This window comes from Biomphalaria glabrata, chromosome 13 (assembly GCF_947242115.1).
Source record: "Biomphalaria glabrata chromosome 13, xgBioGlab47.1, whole genome shotgun sequence".
Taxonomy (NCBI): Eukaryota; Metazoa; Mollusca; class Gastropoda; family Planorbidae; genus Biomphalaria; species Biomphalaria glabrata.
This window is the reverse complement of record NC_074723.1, coordinates 30,553,470-30,575,203: the sequence shown is the minus strand read 5'-3', so window position 1 is coordinate 30,575,203 and position 21,734 is coordinate 30,553,470. Positions and strand designations below refer to the sequence as shown.

The following is a 21,734-nucleotide window of genomic DNA, read 5'->3' as shown; positions in this document are numbered from 1 at the left end:
GGAGCAAGTGATCAAATTTTAGGCAAAGAGCAGTTACTTTCTTTATGGATTTCTTGGTTTAAAAGAAAACAAAAATATGATAATAACACTATATTATCCGGCAAGGTTAACAGGTCCAGTTTAGTTTTTAGAAGTATGTCGTTTGCATGCAATTACATAAGAACCATTGCACCTTTGAACTGTATTGTTACTTACAGGAATTTTTATCATGAATACAGATATAGGATTGTATAAAACAGTTTGTAAAACCTCTTCAAAGTCTGGCTATATTTTGCATATAGTGTGCAGTTTTCTGGAGTCTGACATCGGCCTAATTAAAAATATTGTAAGACGCTCACAAACCTCTTCTCTTTTGTGATTTTTAATCCAACTTTTGTTCTAGTGTGGATCTATTTCGAACTTAAAGTGTTCGAAAGTATTTCAAATTTCAATCTATATTATCATGTTGGCGTTGTCTCAAATGATGTTCCACCTTTGATGATTTCATAGCGACATAACTTTAAAGTTTGTTACGTAAAAAGCACATAGACAATCGTTGTTGGGACAAGGACGGAAATAAGCCAAACTTCTAATAGCCAACATTTACTTTTCTACCGTACTATTTAGACTCGTACATGTATAATTTTATTTTAATGTAGACAAAATTAAGCTAGTTAAAATAAGGTGTTAAAATTTAAAATTAAAAAAAAAATCATTCCACTAACAAGGTTAAAATTCAAAGGACTAACTAAGGCACAGCTCATTAATGGGAAATGAAATTTAAAGTCTCGACATGCTTAAATGAGATCCACTATCGTAGACCCCCATTTACAGGTCATAGACCCCCCAATTTATTTTTTCACTTCCGTAGACCACTTGGAAGTGCTTTTAGACCGCTGGGGGTCCTCAAAGGCCACTTAGGGAATCACTGCTTTAGGGAAAGGAAAGTGATTTGATAGACCCCTTGGAAGTGCTCATAGACCGCTGGGGGTCCTCATAGACCACTTAGGGAATCACTGCTCTAGGGAAAAGAAACGTGATTGATCGGTGTGTCAATCTTCAACATCCTGAGACAAAAAAAACTGTATGCCATAGGTCAATATGGGGAAACATTGTGTTTGGGATGTCTGTCCGTGTTTTTGTGTTTATGACTTACTAAAAGCTCTATTGAGTATTCAAATAATTTTCTGTAATTATTTTTGTTAAATAATTATATTGACAGAAATAAAAACTGTTTTTAAAACAGGAAAATTATTTTTATAAAAAACCCTACTTTTTAACAAATTATTGCGATTTGGCCAAATTGTTACGCTTGTACTAGTATAACACTGGTGCACTAGGTTAAATGTACATTAAGTATAAAATTAGATATACATGTTTCGGATGTTCCTTCAGAGTTGAAGATAATTTATTTCCTAGTCCAAACCTCCCGCAGAACGACTGGGGTTGGGAGCGGGCAGGGTTTAAACCAGGGACCATCGATAAATCCAAACGACAGTCCAGTGTGCAAACCGCACGACCAGGCAAACTTCATCCCCAATCTATACTCTACTTAATAAACAGTCCGAAACCCCATTTTACAAAACTTATACGAACCCTAAAAACTATCAAACAAGCCAAATATATCTAAAAGCTTTTCTAAAGGGGGAAAACTCCTCCCTTAAAACCATATCTACCATAAATGTATTCTATAATAATTATCCCATTTAATTACCAGTAATTGATTGACTATGAGTATTTTTGTTTATTATTCAGGTTTTAATTTTAGGTAAAATAAGTAATTGTTTAAAGTATCAACTTGATCAGAGAATGCGTGAGGGAGAAATAGCGTTAACAATTATTTAAGGAGACTAAACCCAACAAATTTAGCCATATATGTGAATACTGAAGTATTAATTTCCCTTTTTGCTATTAAACAAAATAATTAATTACCAGTTAATAATTGTAGAATTCATTACATTTTTTATTGATTCATGTTTTGTCTATGTCAGCGAATAATTGTGCATAGTTTCAGCTTGATCCGAGAATGGGTGTGGGAGAAATAACGTGTACACACTTTTTACCAGACAGACAGAGTGAGTAGATATAAGCTTTGTTATTTTAAAAAAAAAGGAACGACCTGAATTTGGACTCAGTGCTTAAGCCTCAACAAGGTGACACTCAACCACTGTGCTAGCGATTTGCTTATGCAAATAGCTTTTTTTAGTCATCTATTGTTACCTACAAACCTTAAAGCGGCTCTAATTCAGCTTATACCACCACATTAATCAAGTACTATTTATTTCCCTTGTTCGAGATAGCAAACAAAATAATTAATTGCCAGTAGTAAATTAACAAAATGGTTACTTTTTTTTATATTGATTCTGGTGTTGTCAGGTAATAGAAATAATTGTGCAAAATTGTAGCTTCATCCGAGATTGGGTGTGCGAGAAATAACGTGTATTATCCTTTTACCAGACAGACAGACAGACAGAGTGAGTTGATATAAGCTTTGTACCGACATGTATTGCTATTTAACATATTAATTCTTTATTTAAAATTTGAAATTGCACTTTTATAAGGCTAAAGACCATTGGGCCTAAAAATTATTTTTAGTCCTAAAAAAATTCTTTAGTTCATTTCGTGTCGTTTTTTTTTCCTCATTAATTAACATTTTATTTATGATTATCTTAGAAATGTTCTACTTTGCCTGACGGAGCCTTTTATTCATACTTTAGGTCAATTTAGGAATATTTAAATAACTCCAGACTGTCGACTACGACGGACTCGCAGGGGGGGGGGGGCACCTACGAGCTTTTCTTGTATTTTATTTTAATTTGCATTTATATAACGTTATTTGAAGCAGACAACGTTGGTTCTTTCTTGTATGAAAAGCTTTTCTTATCTTTTTTTTTTTTAATAAGGCCATAAACACACACACACACATGCTCGCACACAGATACTCACAAACTCAATTTGACCCACTAGAATAAAACCCAACACGGTAATGCTCTCCCCTCAGTAGATAATGTGGTTATTATAGCCGTGTACTTGTGCTGTCCTGTTTGTACGTGTATACATATTTCAATATATACGCCTCGTAACCCTCATGAGGTACAGAACGTGTTAACACACTGATACAACCTGCTCTGGATGTGTTTACAAATACATTCGTAAAATATCAGCACAGGACTCGTTTTTTCAATTATCTAACAAAAGAAGAACATGTATATTTGTAATTAAAGGTTAATGTTTCAAAAATCTGTAAAGTGCACATTTATGAAGCCAGTACATGTTTACATGTATATAGTAGACCTCACGATCTATGGTGCAGATAATATAGCAATCTTGTTTTTTATAGCGTAAGGTTGAAGGTGTCGTATGGTCAGCACAAGGACTAACAGCCATGACGTTTTTCAGCAACTAATGTCAGGTACCCATTTGTGTGGATTCAAGGGCGTTCTTAAAATTGTTTCTTGAAATTACAATTTTTAAAAAGCACGATATACCTTTTTAAACTTTGTTTCTCAAAATATGATCATATAAGACATAGATAGATTAGAGTTTAGACAGACAAACAGACAGACAAACAGACAAATAGATTAGATAGATAAACAGACAGACAGATAGATTAGATAGATAAACAGACAGACAGATAGATAGACAGACAGACAGAAAGACAGACAAACAATCAGACAGACAGACAGATAGATAGATAGATAGATAGATAGATAGATAGATTGATAGATAGATAGATAGATAGATAGATAGATAGATAGATAGATAGATAGATAGGCATAAATTTTACTATTTTCCCTCCCCGATAACATGTAATCAACATAACTACCTCTCTCTCTCTCTCTCTCTCTCTCTCTCTCTCTCTCTCTCTCTCCATGTATATGAGGCTTGGTCAATTTTCTTGTATCGTCTAGTATTCCAGATCCATGATTTTTTTGGCGGGTGGATTTTTTTTGTGGATGCCCAACATGCAGAAGACTTACCTACATTCTTGCATACAAGTATAAAAGAGTTTCTTTGTTTTAAATGTGTGTTTTGAGTGATACCAAGTTGTGTATGAGTTAACACAGTTGTAATGACGTCATTGAGTAGAAATTCGTCAAGGACACACACAATAAAACAGCAACACAGAATAAAATAAACACATGGCATTTAGTTTGTTAGAGATAGCAGATGTTGTGAAACTGTTGGTTGTTAAACTGTTGTTAAACTGTTGGTTGTTAAACTGTTGTTAAACTGTTGTTAAACTGTTGGTTGTGAAACTGTTAGTTGTGAAACTGTTGGTTGTGAAACTGTTGGTTGTTTGATTATGTACCATGTCTCTTGCGTTCCTCCAGAACCACATACAGAACAGCAAAGGGTGACCGAAGGGGAGGGGTTGAACTCTGGACCATCGTGGTGGCAGTCCTAAGCGCACACCTCACGACTGGGCAGCATGCAGAGTTACAATAGTGAAGCTTAACCCTGAAACAAATCTTTGACAGACATGATGTTACCTACTAGATTATTTTTATATTTATATTCTATTATTATTACATACTAAAGCAACAATAGAATGTTTTGTTGAGAGAAATAGACAAATACTAAATTGTATTTAAAATGTAAGATGGACTCCATCGTTACTGTTTAATTTGATTTAGACTCCTGATATAAGTTCTATGGAGTGTGGCAATAACTCCTTAGGTGGAGGTATGTAAACTGTGATACAGTTTTCTGTTGACTCCAGTGCTTCTTAGGCTTTTGTTTTAATACGTCAGAGTTAACCATGGTTAACAGGACCCAACTCTTTATCACTGCGCACCAGGGCAAGTCACGTGATTAAGTCGACCAATCATTAGTTTACGTTGCCAGAAGTCTGGCTGTCTGTCTATCATGTAATCATGCAATTCACATTAGTCAAGAAAAAGAGAGATAACTCTACCAATTCCAAGCATGAGAAAAAATACAGTTGTCTCTCTTGCTCTATATTTAGAAAGGAAAAAAAAAAGATGTTTTTCATTCTAATAAGCTCTAAACATCATAAATATATACATTTTAACAACAACTAAAGTAAAACAACAGTTTACTAAAGTATAAACTTTAGTACTCTACGAGAAAAAGCCTCGTGAGTATTCAGTCTAACAAGGTTTTATTATGACTGTGCCAATGATGAAATTGATGACTATGATGATGATAGCGAATTAGCGATGACTATGACGATAATAATATTGGTCTTCGTGATGATGATATTGATAATAGGGTTTGTAATGATGGGGATATTGAATAATAGATGACGATTACCATGAGAACACGATGACATTGATGTCAATGATGATGTTGACGATGGTCAGGAGGATGATGATGATGATATTGATGATGAATACCTATATAGTTCAAAAATTGAATAGATGAGATTTTTCCTTTCATCGTAAACTGTAATCTATTTTAGCGGCCCCTGTAAAGGGAAAAGCGCTATTAGGTTTTGTGCAAAATGTCCATCTGTCCGTCTGTCACACTCAGATCTCGAAAACTAAAAGAGATATGAAAATTATTATTTCACCATGCGATTCGGCTTGAAAAGTTTAGGTGCAACGGCTACTTTTGGTTTTCTAAAAGCAAACCGTTTAATTTATAAAATTAATTATGCAAGCGATTTTTGCACAAAATACACCAATTCTAAAACAATTACGTAAATGTAAGGGAGGCAATGTTACAATATGCTAACAAAAATGAATACTACTTGTGTATTTTCAGTATCAGTAAGTCAAATATATTTATAAAATGTACAAGAAATGTTTACAACAAATATAAATAATAGTTAAAGACGTTTTTTCTGGTCAACTAGCTGCTAAAATTAAAAGAAAACATTTATGTTTGTTTATAAAGGCTAAGAATGCACTTTGTATGTAAATATCACGCACATTTTTTAAATGGACTTTTTATGCAGCGACTTTCGTGCAACAGCGTAATGTAACAATATAGTCATACTGTACATATTCAGTAGTTGTCATTCCGTAATGTGTAATATATCTTTTTATCAATAATAGGCTATTAGTTTGTAACCAGATTGTTATTAGGTTTAGAGCAATGCCTGGTCGTGCGGTTAGCGCGCAGGACTGATTATCTCAATGTCATTCCTCGCGAATATGCGGATTCGACGGGGGCCGCCTCTGAGTTTGTGTGACAACACAAACTCTTTGTTATCATGTTTTTTTATGAGATATATAAAAAAAAATTTTTTTGTTGTTTTTTTTTCTTTCTATAGGTCATCCTGGGAGGAGGTCGAGCTTACTTCTACCCAGAGAATTACACTGACCCAGATCCTGATCCAAAGTTTAACACTTCCGAGGTGTCCAGAACTGATGGATTGAACCTGATTCAAGTATGTAGTCACATGATTATAGATACTCTGTCACGGTTGGTCGTTGTGCTGGCCACATGTTAACAGTGGGCCACAGAAACAGATGACCTTAACATCATCCGCCCTATAGACCACAAGGTCTGAAAGGGGAACTTTACTTTTTAGATTTAACCAGGATTAGCTTCGTGTTATGGGGGAATTTGGGCTGTGTACAAAAAAAGGCTAAATTTTATTTTCGTCATTCATTAGTTTTATAAAGGAGGAATAGTCTATTTTTAGATTATATTTTTAAACATTTTACTTGCTTATTTTTTTTTTATTTATGTTCATATTACGTCATTGGTGTGAATGTTTTTGTGAAAGTACTTGAAAGGATGCGTCGTAATCATAGACATATATATATAGACTGGACGATAAAGTAAAAATTATTATGGGAAACATTTGGGAAAAGATAAGTTTGTATGAGTTATACAGCAGTTATGAGCAGTGTAAAATTAAAAGTATTTATAGTTGTTGTTTTTTTTCAGTCATAAGCTATATAATTGATAGAACCCCTTCTGTATTATTATATCTCTAATCGTGCCTTATTATAAATAGTTTTAAATACTAGATTTAGATCTAGTCTATATAAATACTATAGTAAAAAAAAATACTACTTTTACTAGTACTATACTACTATACTATACTATAAACTATAATTGTAATCTGTATAGTCTAGTCTATAGTCTATAGTTAGTATATAAATAGTCTAGGACTAGATTCAAGATTGTCACTAGATCTATAATCTATACTTAATACCTACTTATACTAGATCTAGTCTATAGTCTGCATGCATAGATGATAGACTGACTAGTTTAATAGTTAGTTAAAAGTATGAAAAGTATTAGACCTAGTTATTACAAATATTAGTCATATTTACTAGATTTAGATCTATCAATATTAAATTAGTCACAGTCACAGTGATACTGAATTATTCTGACTTACTGAAACTAAAAGTTAATGTGTATAATATTCAATTTTTTTTCAACCTTTAGAATTTATCCTTGGCCTATAATATCGTACTACGAACATTAGAGCACGTTCTGCTCATTTTCTTTGACTTTTTTTGACTAAAAACTAATTCTAACAATTTGAATCGATAAGACGACCGCCATACATTAATAAAGAAGCCATGTCAACAAACATAGATCCACATCACAAACCTATATATATTTGCCTATGTCTATGATTATGAAACAAAGGCAAAATATTGGGAATATGGCAGTTTTGTACTTTTCAAAACTAAAGATCATAATTATATATTGGCTGAAATGTTAGTCCTAGAATTTATAGCTCAATTGCCGCCATTTTTTTTTCACATAGAGTACATAAAACATATTTGACTTCCCCCAAATAAAAATAACTTCCTACTTCCAGTCTATATTTATTTATGTCTATGGTCGTAATAATATGATAGTCTTCAATATCTACTTTTATCAACACGAAGACTCTTTCAACTGGACCTTAGTCACCGAAACGAACGGCCACGTGATAATATTGATACACCAATAAAAGAAACTGTCACGTGATAACCATTGTTGATTAAAATTAGATCGTAATTTGTAAAGAAGAGATAGAGAACACGTCACTTAATGTTGTTTGTTTACGATTGGTGAATGAGGTCCATAGTAATTTATTTATTCTCTGTGGAAACAGAACACGGTGTCAGTTATCACACTAAAATAAAATGTGGCTACTGACTAAGACAAGCAAAGAGGATGCCACTGGCAGACAACAACTTTGTCTGCTTATAAGGTGGCAAAAAATTTAAGTCAGAGATAGGTCGATGTATCTACGTGTAATACTTCACTCCTCAATAATATTCAGACTGGAAGTCGAGCTTTGGAAGCGATGTATCAAAAACAAACGTATTGTCTATGATTTCGTATTCCAGGAATGGGTTGCGGAGAAAAAAGAGAAAGGTGTGTTTGTTTATAACAGACAGGGTCTTGATCAAGTTGACGTATCGAGCACTGACTATCTCTTGGGTAAGTGACCTCAAATTTAACTATACATCATTAGCGCCATCAACTTTAACACTACCGCTATGATACAGAAATTATTCAACAATCTGTCTATTTACTATTCATTGGCCAAAACCTGCAATGCACAGGTGATAGTATTTAGCAGTTTCGGTTTGTCTTTGTACCTAAATACCCATTCCTTGATGTATAGTTGGCATTCATGTCAGTCTGTTGCTTTAACTGTGTTAGTTAGTAGGCAACCTTAATCCTTTAAGTAAGCTACTATAACTCTGTTATAAGGCTACCCAATCCCTGTTATACACAACTGGAGGAACACTAAACTATAACAAGTAACATATTTTTAAAAAATACTTAAAGAAAAAAAAAGCTTACATAAAGGAAGAAGTGCACATTTGCAGCCATATATCTTAATCCTGTAAGAATTATTTCCTTTTTTCAATATTAAACTGAATAAATTAATAACTACTAATGTATTAATTAAATAATTAAATTTTTAAATTGTTTCACTGATTAGAGGTTGTTTTTTTGAGACATTGAATAGTTGTGCAAAGTTTCAACTTGATCTGAGAATGGGAAATGGGAGAAATAACGTATACAGAATTTTGTACCAGACAGACTGAACGGACTGAGTTGATGAAAGCCTTGAAAAAAATAGTTTTCTTATTCAAAGGTTTATTCGCACAAGGCCATATGAGCTTTGACGTCGAACGCAATGCTTCCAGGGAACCAGCACTCCATCAGATGGTTGAAAAAGCAGTCCGCATTTTACAGCGGAACAAAAACGGATTTTTCCTCTTGGTCGAAGGTAAAAGTACTCTATAACTAAGACAATTAGAAAGATAAGTTAATATTTCTGCCCAACATTGGTGGATGACTTCTTCACATCTTTAAAAAAATAATAATAATATTTTGGCTTCTAAACTTTTAGTCCTTAAAAATCAGCTAATCTTATTGAATTAATCAGAACACAGAGCAATTACTTGCCAATACAGAAAGACAGAAGGACAAAGGGTATATCTTATTCCGAATGGTAGGACAAATTCGTACAAGTCCTCCTTCTTCTTTGATGTCATTATAGCATAAAGCGAATTGCCTGAATCAGACTTGACAGAGTATAAGACTCTAAGTTACGTGCATGGCTAGATTGACACATTGATATGGCGTAATTATCTTTTTTTTTATTAAAGTCTGTGATTCATAAGATAAGATAAGATAAGGTAAGATGAGGTAATATGAGGTAAGATAAGATAAGGTGAGATAAGATAAGTTAAGATAAAGTAAGATGGGATGAGAAGGGTGGCCCTGAATAACATAACAAAACAGAAAACACATTAATTTTAAAATTTTCAAAGGTCAGAAAATTCATCTGTCCCTTGACTTTCGACGTAAGGGTGCGTGTAACAATATGATCAGCGGCTGTTCTTTGCAGGATATCAAGAGAGATGCCCTTTCCATTCTTTTACGTTATCCAGCCAGTAATCAAATTAAAGTAATAAAATGTCGTTAAATCCTTCTCTCTGAAATATTGGATACTTTAAAAAGGGGTTGGGCCGAAGCAGCAGTTTTCTGTCAGTATTAGTCATCATCATCTATTGATTTGAGGTATTAAACACTACTCTATTGGGGATATTTCGCAATGACCTAAATAATGTCAAGGACGATGAATAAATGTGCGAAGTTTCAACTTGATCGGAGAATGGGAAGTGGGAGAAATAACGTGTACAGAATGTGTACCAGACAGACAGACAGACAGAGTTCGTGACAAATGAACTACAAACCGAAGAGCATGGAAACTTTGAGTGTAACAACGTGCATAAAAAAAAATGATCTTATAACTTCCGAAAAATAGAGTCTCAACGGTTCCTTCATTATGAACACCAGATACTCCAGAAATCTAACTAGTTATAGCTGTTTCGCCATAGATGAAATTTTCTAATAAACTTTGTGAATACGACAGATTTGAACAGAAACTGATGACGCAAAAGAGTTGTTTGCAAACAAATTAGATATGATTTGGGTGCTAGATAAAAGATGTTTTAGCCCATTTTATGAATAAACCTGCTGGTTCAAAAAAGAGCCGCCTTGAAATTGTGTATCAGTAGATAAATAGCTATTTGGAAATTAATGGTCATTCGTAGATTTTTACTCTGCTTCCCAGGGGGTCGCATCGACTCTGCACATCATGATACTCAGCCAGTCAAGGCTATACACGACGTGGTGGCCATGGACAAAGCCGTAAAGATGGTGCTGGACCTGACAGACAGCTCAGATACACTTACAGTCGTCACAGCTGACCACTCACACGTCATGAGCATCGCGGGTTATGCGACCAGAGGAAATCCAATTTTCGGTCAGTTTATCTATCTTTCTATCCGTTTATCTATCTATCTATCTATCTATCTATCTATCTATCTATCTATCTATTTATATCTCTCTATCTATCTATCTTTACATTTTATATATACATATATATATCTTTCATTGTTCCCTCCATCTCTTTTTATCTCTTTATGCTCTCTCCCCCTTTTATCCCCCTCTCTTTCTCTCTTTATGTATCTTTTCTCTCTCTTTTTTATGCCTCTTTTATCTCTCTTTCCCTCTTCTCTATCTTTCCACTCCTTTCTCTTTCTTTTCTTTCTTCTTCTCTCTCTCTCAATCTCTCCTTTCTTTCTTTGTATGTTTCCAATTCTCTCTCTATCTGTTACACTGTCTCTCTCTCTCCATCTCTTTTTATCTCTTTATTCTCTCTCCTCCCTTTAATCCCCCCTCTCTTTCTCTCTTTGTGTATCTTTTCTCTCTCTTTTTTATCCCTCTTTTATCTCTCTTTCCCTCTGCTCTATCTTTCCACTCCTTTCTCTTTCTTCTTTTTCTTCTTCTCTCTGTCTTAATCTCTCCTCTATTTCTTTGTATGTTTCCACTTCTCTCTCTCTCTATCTGTTACACTGTCTCTCTCTCCATGTCTTTTCACTACCTCTTCCTTTACGTTTTTCTCTTTCTCTCTCCACCCTCTTTCTTGTCTCCATTTTTCTCTCTCTCTCTCTCTCTCTTGTTTTTTTTTTCTTTTCTCCTTTTCTCTCTCACTCTTTTTAATAAACTCTTCCTCTGCTGTTGTTATCGCAGCTTTGAGTGACCTCGATGGCGTCATCAACACCAAAAGAACTCTTGACCATCTGCCATTCACGACACTTGTCTACGCCAACGGTCCCGGATACAAAGTTCCACGACCCAATATCACTGAGGTGGAAACTGGTAAATAACACGATAGTCTCCCTTATCTCATCATCAAAAGATATTACATTTTTAAAGTAGAATTCAGCAATCTTATCAGGGGCGTAGCTAGGAATTTTCCATTGTTCGGGGGTCCGGGGGGGCATGACCTCTTTGGGGGCCCCTGCATTTGCTTAATACCAAATTTTCAATGTAAAAAAACACTCATTTGGGGACCCCTCGAGTGGGGGCCCGGGGGGATTTTCAAATTCTCCCCCCTCCTCCCCCCACCCTAGCTACGCCACTGAATCTTATCTAGGTTCATGTATAGTGTTTGTACTCTGTGATCTAGTTTCTAGCTTCAGCCCTTACACCGTGGGACTTGTTTCCGCAAAATTGTTTATGCACTATGTCCAGTGATATCTAGCCTTGTTCAGCTTGTGGGCCAATTAAGAATCAGACACTCGTATCGCGGGCCACATTAGCACAACAGCAAAATGAAATAGAGCAGAATCAATTTGTTACAAACTTTAATTTCTTCTGTTAATTAATGGATTGTTGAATGTTTATCTTACACAACAAGGCGAAGAGATCAATCTAGCTGGGGGGTTTGTGGCTTTGCAAATCAATCACGGAATCAGTTCCAGATGTTGGTGCGCTTGACACAGGCCATAACTTGATTCTCAAAGAGACCTATTTCTTTTTTTTTAATTTGAATAATGAAAATCCACAAAACTCTCTCTAAAAATATACTTTAAGAGTCCCCAGGATTTTGATCTTTTTGTTTTTGGAAAAAATATCTAGCTGATGATCGAGTAGCTGTAGAATCTTGTAGTAGAACATTTCATGTTGGGAAGTTGACGAGGTTTCTTTGTTCAGCCTACTGAAAGAAGACTTGGAATTTTGTTAAGAATGTCCACATACGTGTGAGATTAACAATTTTCCATTGTAGTTCGGTATTAAGTTTATTCATATGTGACGCGATTTCACATGATTTTGCCTACAATTCCCAAATCCCAAAACCACTAGGGGTCGTTCAGTTACGAATTCTGCATATAAAGAAAATTTTTCCCGTTTCCCTTGTTGATTTCCTACACTCGGCGCCAACGTTTCGGTGGGCTAGAGAGCACCACGTCGAATGTGATGTGGCCGTATTATCGGTACCGGTATCCCCAGACTCCATGTAGCGGACGTCTTTGCACAAATTAATTTTAATGAATAAATTTAATATGAATGTATTTTGTGACTACCACACTCTATATTGCTCCTACAAATTGTAATGCCAAAATACGACATTCTACTTGTGAATTCAAACATAACAGTAGCGCTTTATTAACCTAGTTTAGGCCTACAATAAAACATTGCCAACTTAAAACTAGAGAGGTACCAGATAAGATGACAATCTTTCATCTATAATTTACCAATTGCATATTTCAAAGTCTTAATCTAAATATTTGGGGTATGTTATCTGTTCAAGGAACAAATCGGTTCTATTTGCAATGTAGTAAGGGCCTGTAAATTCATATAGAATATTTTCAAGTAAAACATTTTTCAAAAGGTCCTTTTTGAATAGGATGAATAATGAGCTGTAGATGTCACGAGAATGCGTTTCAGATGTGAATAATGTAAGAAAACGCTTTTGGCGTCGGGGCTTCGCTCCACCAGACCCCCAAGCTATCAAGAGAAAGGGCTCAACATGGCTTTTTATTTTTTTCGCCAAAGGTTGAGAAACATTTATATATATATATATATATATATATATATATATATATATATATATATATATATATATATACTGCAAGCGCGTTTATTCTTAGGGTTAGGGTTTACTGTACGTTAGGGTTAGGGTTTGGAAAAAAATCACCACACTCACACACACACTCCAAAGTTTTGAATCCGCTAGTACTCCCACTTCCCATTTACTGATAAAGTTAAATTTTTGCATAATTCTTTATGGTCGATTACAATGCATGAATTAATAAACATAATTAACCAATTAACTAATCAATTAGAGGCGTTTAATTTTAATAAGTTTTGTTTAATGTAGAAAAAAACAATGGATATCATTCCTGCAGTCTTAAGATCTATGGCCTTTATTTTAACGGCTGTTCCTCTTATAAGAGCTTTGTTTTTTAAAAAGTTTTTGTCTTCTGGCCCCAGGCAATGTGAACTACGTCTCACAGTCAGCAGTACCCATGAAGTCAGAGACACACGGAGGCGAGGATGTCGCTATCTATGCCCACGGTAACTGTTGTTTATAAGATGTACCTATCTATGCCTTCAGTAACTTTTGTTATAAGATGTAGCTAGCTATCTATGCTTTCAGTAACTTTTGTTATAAGGGGTAGCTATCTATGCTTTCACTGCCTTTCAGTAACTTTTGTTATAATGTGTAGCTATCTATGCTTTCAGTAACTTTTGTTATAATGTGTAGCTATCTATGCTTTCAGTAACTTTTTTATAAGGTGTAGCTATCTATGCTTTCAGTAACTTTTGTTATAAGGTGTAGCTATCTATGCTTTCAGTAACTTTTGTTATGGTGTAGCTATCTATGCCTTCAGTAACTTTTGTTATGGTGTAGCTATCTATGCCTTCGGTAACTTTTGTTATGGTGTAGCTATCTATGCCTTCGGTAACTTATTAGATGTAGCTATCTATGCCCACGGTAACTTTTGTTAAGGTGTAGCTATCTATGCCCACGGTAACTTTTGTTATGGTGTAGCTATCTATGCCTACGGTAACTTTAGTTATAAGATGTAACTTTTGTGTGCTTAGAAAATAACAATAAAAAAATGCAACAGAAAGAAATAACAACTGGAATAAAACATTGTTATTCCGACTTACAAGTCTTATCTTACATTTCCTTCACTTTCATCGAAGGGGGAGATTTGACGATACGCGTAACAAAATGGATCCTCTCATTCTTGTTAGCAGCTGCTCTTATCATGAAAGATGCCCGTCTATTCTTTTATAGTTTCCAGCCTTCTTTTCACTAGAGGACTTTCACTTTGGACTTGCTTCTTTCTCTGTACCTTGAAGGATGAAAGCGGGGAAGTACGCTTTAACTTGGCTTGTCTTGGCCACCTATGAAGGGGGGCTCGAGGTTCGACACCTGACTCGAGCAGAGTTGTGTTTACTGAGCGCCTAAAGGCAGCACGGAAAACCTTCTCCCAGATACCCCTCCCCCCACTGGTCCACAACTGAGATTTGACCAAAGCGCTCTGAGCATGCTATAGGCATGAAAGTAGCGCTACATAAAAGCTATAATTGTTATAAAATTATTATTAAGTGAGTCATGTCTTACTATGTCAAACCAGTTCAGATTTCGTCTCTTCTCAAGATAGAGTTCTTCCTTCTTGCCAGCCAGAGTGTTTCCTTTTTAAAAGTACAAAATCATTGGTTTTCTTTTTGTATATCTGATACCCAGCAGTTTTCTTTTGCATTCACACTTGAATTATTCTTTCAGCCTCAGTGTTCATTGTCCAACTTTCACAATATTTGTAAAAAAAAACAACAACACAAAACGCAGCTCTTACCATGTAGAAAGATAAATTGTAGTAAATATCTAATGAATCAAGTTAAATTGTCGCGATTATCCAATAAATCAAACTTAATAGTAGCGAATATCTAATAAATCAAAATAAATTGTAGGGGGTATCCAATAAATCATAATGGATTGTAGTGAAAATTTAATAAATCAAGATAAATTGTAGTGAATATCCAATGAATCAAGATAAATTGTAGTGAATATCCAATTAATCAAGATAAATTGTAGTGAATATCCAATGAATCAAGATAAATTATAGTGAATATCCAATGAATCAAGATAAATTGTAGTCAATATCCAATGAATCAAGATAAATTGTAGTGAATATCCAATGAATCAAGATAAATTATAGTGAATATCCAGTGAATCAAGATAAATTGTAGTGAATATCCAATGAATCAAGATAAATTATAGTGAATATCCAGTGAATCAAGATAATTTGTAGTGAATATACAATGAATCAAGATAAATTGTAGTGAATATCCAATGAATCAAGATAAATTATAGTGAATATCCAGTGAATCAAGATAAATTGTAGTGGATATCCAATAAATCAAGATAAATTGTAGTGAATATCCAATGAATCAAGATAAATTATAGTGAATATCCAATGAATAGAGATAAATTGTAGTGAATATCCAATGAATCAAGATAAATTATAGTGAATATCCAATGAATCAAGATAAATTATAGTGAATATCCAATGAATCAAGATAAATCGTGTTGGATATCTAATGAATCAAGAAAATGGTCAATAATTTAAAATACTAAATACGTTTAAAATTTATTATTACTTATTACGTAATGGACCTCATTCACCAATCGTAAACAAACAACATTTAGTCACGTGATAATATTGATAAAACAACGAAACAAAGCTGTCACGTGATAGCCATTGTGTATTATAAACTAGATCGTAATTTGTATAGAAGAGATAGAGAATCACGTGACTAAATGTTGTTTGTTTACGATTGGTGAATGAGGTCCATTAATTTTGTTGCACATTTGGATCGGTAAAGGTAGGATATAAGCATGACTGTGATAAATAATAAAAGTGAATCTAGTAATTAGTCACTGACAATAGGCATAATTGCTGAAATTTACTAACTGAAAGAAAGATTAGTAGAGTTTCATTTTCTTTCCCTAGAGAATAGTCTTTGAATGAAATGACATGTAATTTTCTATAATTTTTTTCTTTGAATAGATCAATACATTTTAAAAGTATTACGCTAACGTTGTTGTTTTAAAGGGCCGCAATCATTTCTGTACGCTGGAGTTCATGAGCAAAGCTACATCCCCGTAGCTATGGCGTACGCCTCCTGTATAGGGCCCTATGCAAAGGAAGAAAACAAGTTGTGTGCCAGACCAGCTCAAGTAAGTAGTGTGCTGTTTATGTATTATTTTAGTCTATTTGGTTTAATCATGAAACAAATAAAAGAATCATCGTCTATTTGTGTCACAGACTCATGCTATACATTTCTTGTACACAATTAAAAAAAAAAAACATATAATTTTGCCGGATAATCCTGATGGCTGCCTGGTCGTGCGGTTTGCGCTCTGGACTGTCGTTCGGACTTATCGATGGTCCAGGGTTCAAACCCAACCCGCTCCCATCCTTGCCGTCTTGTGGGAGGTTTGAAATAAGAAGTAAATTATCTTCAACTCTGAAGGAACATCCCAAACATGTAAAACAAACAAACATATCCCTAAGAGTTAAAAGTTCCTATAGAGGAGAAACTATAGGGAGAACCGCCTGATCTGGAAACCACTGCGCGGTTCATTTGAGATATAGGATTAATGAGATTGAAGAATGAGAAAAATTCCCCTTTCAGACAATCTAAAGGTCATCTGTTTCTGCGGCCAACGGTTAACGAGGGTGTCATGTGGCCAACCAACGACCAACCGATGCCCTAGAGTAAGCCAACCCTTTTTTTTTTTATTTTTTTTTTATTGGAGTAAAAGATAAAGTTTACATGGGCAGATGCTGAAAGCCTTTAATTGTAACAAAGAAAGTTGGGATTTTAAACGGATTATCTCGCTCTTATATGATACATACAATATATTATTGGATTTTGGTACATCGGCACAAAGTAGGCCATGTCGTGCCCAAAATCCCTCAAAGGTTACTTCCCCTTTATAGCTCAAGAGCTCTTTGATGAGCTGTCTTACTAGTTTGACTGCACGAAAATCGTTGCCTTAGAGGCGCCAGGTATCTGACTTCAACTCATCTTTCAGTAAGAGCAGTTCCACAGGGCTTAGCATATAAACCATACCAGATGCTAGTCATGGTTGTTAGAGGCTATTTAAAATGCGTGGAATTGAAGAGTATTTTGAACACGCTGGAAGATTGTCCCTGGCTTACAACCCCTGCTGTAACAAATTTGAAACCGCCAAGTCCAAATATGAAAGTCCAATCATTGGCGTAGCAAGATACCCGTGCGACTGAGTCTACGAATGTGATGATTGGTCCACCCTCCTCTCCTGTAAGTTGGATATGACAAAACAACTCGAGTCACACTGCGTCAGAGTCAGTGAATTGCAATGATGTAGGAATTTCAAACATTTAAATTCTTTTCACATTTTTTGTTTTTTAATTTTTTTAAGGCCCCCTGTGGGCTGATTTTGGTTGTTAGCCCTGGTACAATGAAACCCTTCGCGCCATGGTTGCTACGCCACTGGGTTAAATCAACAATGTGACAAGAGATTAAGATCCTTATATAATGTTCCACTAAAACACATTCATAATGGCAGTTAAAATATAACCTTTGGTTTGTATTTGCTTAGCTACCTACGTCTTTTGTAGTCCAATGTCATTCACCATAGTCAGTGTCGTATTTGTTTTTCATTTATTAAATTTAAAACTAATTATACGAATAGGCCTATTCTCACATTTTTGTGTGTGTCTATCTTCAGAATATTCCAAATGTAGAGAACTCAAGTTCAAGGACGTCTATTCCCAGGCAGCTTTACATTCTCCTCACTTATTTGTCACTGATCTATATAACATGTCATCGTCTGGTTCTATAAGCTGTTCAACTAGTGGTCACTGTGTTTCCATATTTTTGCTATTGTTTTATGGTTGTTGCATCTGTAGAGAGAGACGCTGTGTTGAATGAATGACAGAATGTAGTGCTGTACAGAACTATCACTAAGTTTATACATTGGAACTTACAAATCATTTTTTTTTCCTTTTTTGCTTTAGCATAATTAAGTAATTCTTTTCTATAAACACAAAGGGGAGGGGGGAGATAATAGAGTAGAACATTTAAAGCTTCCCTCTTTTTTTAATAAAATACAAAAATAGTGACAGTTTAGTGACAGTTTATTCAAATGTTAATGATTTTCTGAACGGTCGCTACCGACCAATATTTTTTATTTGCCAGGAACAAGGAAAATGATACGTAACTATTCAGAATACATGAAGTGAAAATGAAACTTGTAAGAATAGTTTATTTTAATGCTTTGTTTCTATGCAAACGTATGTATCTCGTGGCTGGAATAACACCAGAACAAATAAATAAAATATTTTAAAAGTATTATGTACCATATATGACAAACAAGCCCGCTGACCCATCCTTTGTTTGTTTTTTTGTTCATAGTTCTCTAGAATATTTTGACTGAATATTATCTGCACAGTCCAATGTCATGTGGGAACACGTTGTTCAAAGCATTTGTATTGAATATTTTTACACAAGGTGGAAAACCTGTTAAATGGCACGCTTTTTGTGTGTATCCGGTGTATGGATTGAGGAACGTGACTAAGCTAGGGTTTTTTTTTTATTTATATGAAAATATTTGTGTACTTCGGAGCTCTTCTGTTTGTAAGTTTTATTTAGTTGGCCATTTCTAAGTTCAATTTTGCGTCCTTGACATTGTTTCACTTATTTTAGAAATCACCAATCTGTTAAGAATGAAACATTATTTTTTTTTAAGTTTTCCCTTGATCTTTGTAGTGTTTGCCTCGCGCCATGCGACAATGAACACTAGAGTACACTCTGATCATTTTTCTATACTATAGGATTTTGACGTAACTGTAGATTTAACTCTTTCTCTCCTAACTGATGATACCAGCGTTGATTCCACCAGAATGTGATAAATAATTACGGAAAGAGTTAATTATTAGACGTTGAGAAGTCGGCCCATAGACTTATATCTACTACTAGACTGGAAACCGGAAATACATTCTTATCCGCGACTGATCGCTCGTGAACATTGTGTAGAAAGTTGGATCAAGGCGTTGTTTTGTCAAGTAGTTCAAAGAAGTCAAGTTTTTTTCTTTCCAACCCTAACCTATGTAGCATATAATTTTATTTTTTAGATCTAGATCTAGTAATTGATTATCAAAAATACACACAAAAAATCACAATTTAGTGTTGCATTCAGTCTTTTGATAAAGAAGATTGTGTATCTAAAAATTTCAAAATAATAATTATGAGACGAGATTACTCTTATTTTGATGTTCATTTACTAGATCTAGATCTAAAAATTAAATTCTATGTTTCATAGGTTAGGGTTGAAAAAATTGCCTTTACATCTTTTAACTACTTGACAAAACAACGCCTTGATCCAACTTTCTACAAAATTTTCATATTTTTTGTAGTGTTAAAAAGTCTCCATGTCCAGTCTAGATATAGTGTATATAAGTCTATGAGTCGGCCATATTATTCAAAGAAAAAAAAACAATGAAGATTTTTTCAAGATTGATCAAGAAAAAATAATAAAATGAGCGAATAGTAATTGCCCTGTTGGCCAGTCTATATGCCTATATTTCTATGTATATGGTCACCAATTCACATTTTAATGAAGTGTCCATTGAAAGGTCGTGACAAGGTGCACAACTCATCAATGATGACTATATAAAAATATTGTTGGTTAGCTCTCTTTGAATTATTGCACCCAGTATAACGTATGTTGCCATTTATCAACTATGTATGGACTTCAAAATAGCACCATCAAGACGATTTTAGTGAAAGCCAATTTCTATGCTTAATGCGTATTTGATCTATTAATATTGAATTATTCTCATTATATGAAATGTAATAAAATATTTTGTGTTCATGCTGACTAATATTATTCTCCTAGTATTTAATTTGGCCTATATACACAACGAACGCGTTTATTTTCACGAACTGATGATAATTAATAATAAATAATATTTTAATTACCCTCTTGTTTATGTTTAACTGTAAATGTCTAAAGGAAACATAACATATATATAGGCCTATATATAGTTTGAAAAATGAAAAATAGAACCATTTCCACATGACCTGTCTAAGAAAAATATTGAATGTCAAATGTCAAGATAAAATACCAGATACTGAAGTCTTTTGAAGAGCGGATCTGCAAAGCAACCACACAATCCTGATGCAGTCCCAGCTGCGATAGGCAGGACACATCTGCAGAATGGAAGACCACCGCATCCCTAAAGGACTCCTGTGTGGCCATTTAAGGGAAGGAAAGCGCTCACAAGGGTGGACAAAGAAAACGCTTCAGGAACACCCTCAAAGCTTCTCTGAAGGCGTTCAGCATAGACCCAGCCACCTGGGAGACAGAGGCACATGACAGAGCTGTGAAAACTGGCGCACAGGTTGCTGAGGAAAAGAGAACAGCGCTGGCAGAAGAAAAGCGCCAGAGAAGAAAAGCAAGGCCAGTGACACTAGCTCCAGTCGAACATTCCTGGCTCTCATAGGTCTCACCAGCCACATGAAGCCCTCAGCCCCCTGGATGACAAAAATGGTCATTATCGAACCACGATAGACGAGCTATATATATGGTTTGAATACATGGTGTGAACTACTAATACCAGTGGCGTAGCTAGCCATGTGCGAATGGTGCGGGCCGCACGGGGCATCAAGTGGTGAAGGGCATCAAACTAAGGATACTTTTTCTGAATAAAATCAACGAACAAAGACAAACTACTGAATTTGAAATGCTTACTAAAAATTAATTTACTCAGCTATTTTTTGTAAATCTCCTATATTCTTTCTTAAATTAAACGTAAGCTGTTAACCATGTTGAATCAAGTTTACTAGATTTGTTTAGATATCTGAAGGCAACGCACTTTTAAACAACCACTTTATTATTGGCACATATTGTTACCGGTACTCCATTATTCAGTACGCTGGTTTCAACCAGATCTAGAGCTTATAAATAAATGTCTTAGACTCTAAAATAGCAGAATCTGGCACTCAATAGGCATCGCGAACAAGAATGACAAAGACGAAATCTAGGTCATTTCTAGGAGAATGTGAAATAGTTATCCAAGTACGACCCATTCCTGAGAGAAAATGTGCTCCGAACTAAGCTTAGTTCCAGACTAAATACGTACAGGTCTCCACAAATACAAAAAGAGCCTATACATTTGGTGATAATGAGACAAATATTTTTCGATTTTTTTTTTTACAGTTCACCTGACATCATTAAACTAGATCATTTTTTTCCCAAATGTTGAGGTAACGTTGTCATGGATACTGACGGCGTTCAAATTCTGCACTTTCATTGACACTTTAATTCATTATCTGCTCCCACCATTCTGTGAGTTTGGCTGGAATTCGGGCTGAAGTTAAAATCTATTCAGTAACGTTTTTTTCGGTACACTGGACCATTAACACACCTTTGTATCGACTTCAGCACACCGCTA

At 34.8% G+C, this 21,734-nt stretch overlaps 1 protein-coding gene across 3 annotated transcripts in view; it reads left to right on the top strand.

Annotated features, from left to right (window-relative positions):
* Positions 1 to 18,272, top strand: part of LOC106062023 (alkaline phosphatase-like) — a 31,554-nt gene extending 13,282 nt beyond the window's left edge. For all 3 annotated transcript variants that reach the window (XM_056007605.1, XM_056007607.1, XM_056007606.1), the window contains 8 exons: positions 6,221 to 6,337; positions 8,250 to 8,343; positions 9,011 to 9,145; positions 10,499 to 10,690; positions 11,461 to 11,589; positions 13,708 to 13,791; positions 16,344 to 16,468; positions 18,008 to 18,272. In XM_056007605.1, coding sequence (XP_055863580.1) covers positions 6,221 to 6,337; positions 8,250 to 8,343; positions 9,011 to 9,145; positions 10,499 to 10,690; positions 11,461 to 11,589; positions 13,708 to 13,791; positions 16,344 to 16,468; positions 18,008 to 18,121 — 990 coding nt within the window. In that variant the 3' untranslated portion in view covers positions 18,122 to 18,272. The remainder of the gene's footprint in view (positions 1 to 6,220; positions 6,338 to 8,249; positions 8,344 to 9,010; positions 9,146 to 10,498; positions 10,691 to 11,460; positions 11,590 to 13,707; positions 13,792 to 16,343; positions 16,469 to 18,007) is intronic.
* The last annotated feature ends 3,462 nt before the right edge of the window (positions 18,273 to 21,734 follow it).